At 39.8% G+C, this 3,316-nt stretch overlaps 1 protein-coding gene across 1 annotated transcript; it reads left to right on the top strand.

Annotated features, from left to right (window-relative positions):
- The first annotated feature begins 767 nt into the window (after positions 1-767).
- Positions 768-1,145, top strand: LOC138883943 (uncharacterized mitochondrial protein AtMg00300-like). Its single transcript, XM_070164667.1, has one exon. The coding sequence runs from the start codon at positions 768-770 to the stop codon at positions 1,143-1,145; it is 378 nt and encodes a 125-aa protein (XP_070020768.1).
- Positions 1,146-3,316: the final 2,171 nt, after the last annotated feature.

Raw genomic sequence — 3,316 nt, 5'->3', positions numbered from 1 at the left:
GAAAGGAAGTTGTAAGTAAGGCACACATTAAGCTTGAAAGTGAGTTAAATTCAGTGAAGTCTAGTCTGTGTGCAGAGCTTGAGAAAAACAAACAACTTCAGGAAGAACTAGGAAGAGTGAAGAGTGATATTGAAAAATCACTTAAGTGAATCTGGTCCTCTGATGTTATCACTGCCATGTACATCAACAATGGGGGAAACAGGCAGGAAATCAGGTTCCAAAGGGAAACACTCCCTACAACCCCTATAGCAAGTACGTTATTGTACCTGATAATTAGCTTTGCACTCACTATGGCAATAATGGGCACTTTAAGGAAACCTGTAAGGATAGATTCCAATCTCAACAGAAAAACAAAGTCTTTGCTGAAAAAGTAACTATTGCTAGGAACCTGGTCCTTCATATAAAAAACATATAATGCCTGCTTGGACCAAAAGAGCCCTAATTCACCCCTTTCCTCATTATAAGGGACCCAAACTTATTTGGGTTCCTAAGTCTAACTCCTGATTTTCTTGTGCAGGAAACAGTGAAAGGAAGCAGCCTACAATGACACATGGATAGCGGTTGATCAAAGCATATGACTGGAAGTACAAATGATTTCCTTTCACTCAAGGCCCTGCAATGAGGGAGTGTATCATTTGGAAATGGCAATAAAGGATACATTCTAGGAGTTGGAAGGATTGGGAAATCTCTTTCTCACTCAATCGAAAATATGTACTACGTGAACGGGTTGAAGTATATCTTGCTAAGTGTTTCCCAAATCTGTGACAATGGGAAACAAGGTGGAATTTGTGTCAAAAATATGTACAGTCACAAACCTAGTGATTGGAGAGGTGGTGCTAGTGGCAAAACGATACAAAAATATCTATGTTGTTGATTTTGAGTCTCTGCATAGTAGTGATCTCAGTTGTCTAAGTGTTGTTGATGATGATGCTGAATTATGGCACAGGAGGCTAGGTCATGCAAGCTTCACGTTGCTAAACAAATTGGTTAGGAAGGACCTGGTTCGTGGTCTGTCCAAGTCGAGCTTCAAGGATCACAAAGTGTGTGATGCATGTGTAAAAGGGAAGCAAGTCAGATCCTCATTCAAGACCAAAAAGGAAGTAAGTACCTCAAGGCCACTTGATCTTCTTCACATGGATCTATGACCTATGAGGGTGCCAAGCAGAGGAGGAAAGTAATATATCTTCGTTATAGTTGATGACTACTCCAGATTCACTTGAACTTTCTTTCTCATAACCAAGGATAAAACTTTTGAAGTGTTTGTTGCCTACATCAAAAAGATCCAAGTGAGATGGGTAATAAGGTAGCTTGCATCAGGTCTTATCATGGGATAGAGTTCGACAATGCCAAATTTAATGAGTTCTGTACTGAAAATGGTATCACTCACAATTTTTTTGCTCCACGAATACCTTAACAAAATAGTGTTATGGAGAGGAAGAATAGAACTCTTGAAGATATGGCAATGACAATGTTGATTGACAGTGGGATTGCAAAGAATTTCTGGGCAGAAGCTGTCAATACTGTCTGCTACTTGGTGAACAGGTGCATGATTAGGTCCCTTATGAACAAAACTCCATAGAAAATTCGATGTCAAAAGTGATGAGGGAATCTTTCTAGGTTATTCATCGCACAACAAAGCCTAAAAATATATAACAAAAGAACTCAATGTGTTGAGGAAAGCATTCATGTGATCTTCAATGAATATCATGACCCACGTGGAAAGGATTTGAATGATAAGAATGATCAAGACAAAGAATAGTCATTGGTCCCTGTTGAAATTATTGACATGGAAAATGGAAAGGCTGATATGTTGAGCCACTTTGAGGAATCAAATGAGGATGGTGCAACCATTTCTTCAACTGATGGAGAGGAACCTGGTCCCTCAATTACAACAACTGAAGCTGAAAACAAAGTTGTCGATGTTGTTCAAAGAACCCTACACGCTGAGACAAAAAGCAATCAAGGCTCACATGCAGAAATACCTGAACCTTCTTAAAACAAGGTTCAAGTGTCTAACTGGAAACACAAATTTCACACCCCCTTGATAGCATCATCACTCCTCTTGATTCAAGAATTCGAACCAGATCAAAGACCAGAAACTTACTTGCCTTCTCAGCTTTTCTCTCTCAAATAAAGCCCAAAAATATCAAAGAAGCACTGAAAGATGAAGACCGGATCACAGCCATGCTGGGAGAACCTTATCAATTTGAGAGGAGCAAGGTATGGCACCTGGTTCCTCGACCTGCAAATCAAACCATTATAGGAACCAGGTGGGTATTCAGGAACAAGCTTGATGAGTCTAGAAACACAACAAGAAACAAGGCAAGGCTTGTAGTTCAAGGCTACAATCAAGAAGAAGGGATTGACTATGATGAAACTTTTGCCCCAGCCGCTCGAATGAAGGCTATCGGAATTCTTATTAATTTTGCATCACATATGGAGTTCACATTGTTCCAAATGGATGTCAAAAGTGTATTTCTGAATGGTTTCCTAAAAGAAGAAGTTTATGTCAAGCAACTACCTGGATTTGAGAATTACGAACATCTTGAGCATGTGTTCAAACTGGACAAGGCAATGTATGGGCTAAAGCAGGCTCCCCGGGCTTGGTATTAAAGGTTGTCAAAATTCTTTCTAGAAAATGGCTTTACAAGAGGGAAAATTGACAACACCTTTTTTCTGAAGAAACGGGGGAGGAGCCTGCTCATTGTACAAGTATATGTTAATGATATCATTTTTGGAGCCACAACTGACTCTCTTTGTGAAGAATTTGCAAAACTCATGGGGAGTGAGTTTGAAATGAGTATGATGGGAGAATTAAATTTCTTCCTAGGACTTCAAGTGAAGCAATCTCAAAAGGGAACATTGATAAGTCAGTAGAAGTACATCAAGAAGTTGTTGAAAAGATTTGACATGGAAGCATCAAAAGTTATTGACACTCCTATTGCCATAGCTACTCTTCTAGACGTGGATGAACCTGGTTCCCTGTAAATCAGACCATGTATAGAGGGATCATAGGGTCACTCATGTATCTCGCTGCAAGCAGACCAGATATTGTGTTTAGCATGGGTCTCTGTGCAAGGTTTTAATCTAATCCAAAGGAATCTCATCTGAAGGATGCCAAGAGAATATTGAGATATCTCAAAGGAACACATGACCTAGTTCTCTACTATCCCTCAGGAGACAACTTTGTCTTGTTGGGTATGCTGATGCTGATTATGTAGGATATCTGGTGGACGGGAAAAGCACGTTTGGAATGGCACATTTCCTGTGTTCTTCTCTAATATCATGGGGTACAAGGAAACAAAACTCGGTGGCA

The sequence above is a fragment of the Nicotiana sylvestris genome, chromosome 12, assembly GCF_000393655.2.
Source record: "Nicotiana sylvestris chromosome 12, ASM39365v2, whole genome shotgun sequence".
Taxonomy (NCBI): Eukaryota; Viridiplantae; Streptophyta; class Magnoliopsida; order Solanales; family Solanaceae; genus Nicotiana; species Nicotiana sylvestris.
The sequence above is the reverse complement of the archived record's forward strand: the minus strand, read 5'-3'. Positions and strand labels throughout refer to the sequence as shown.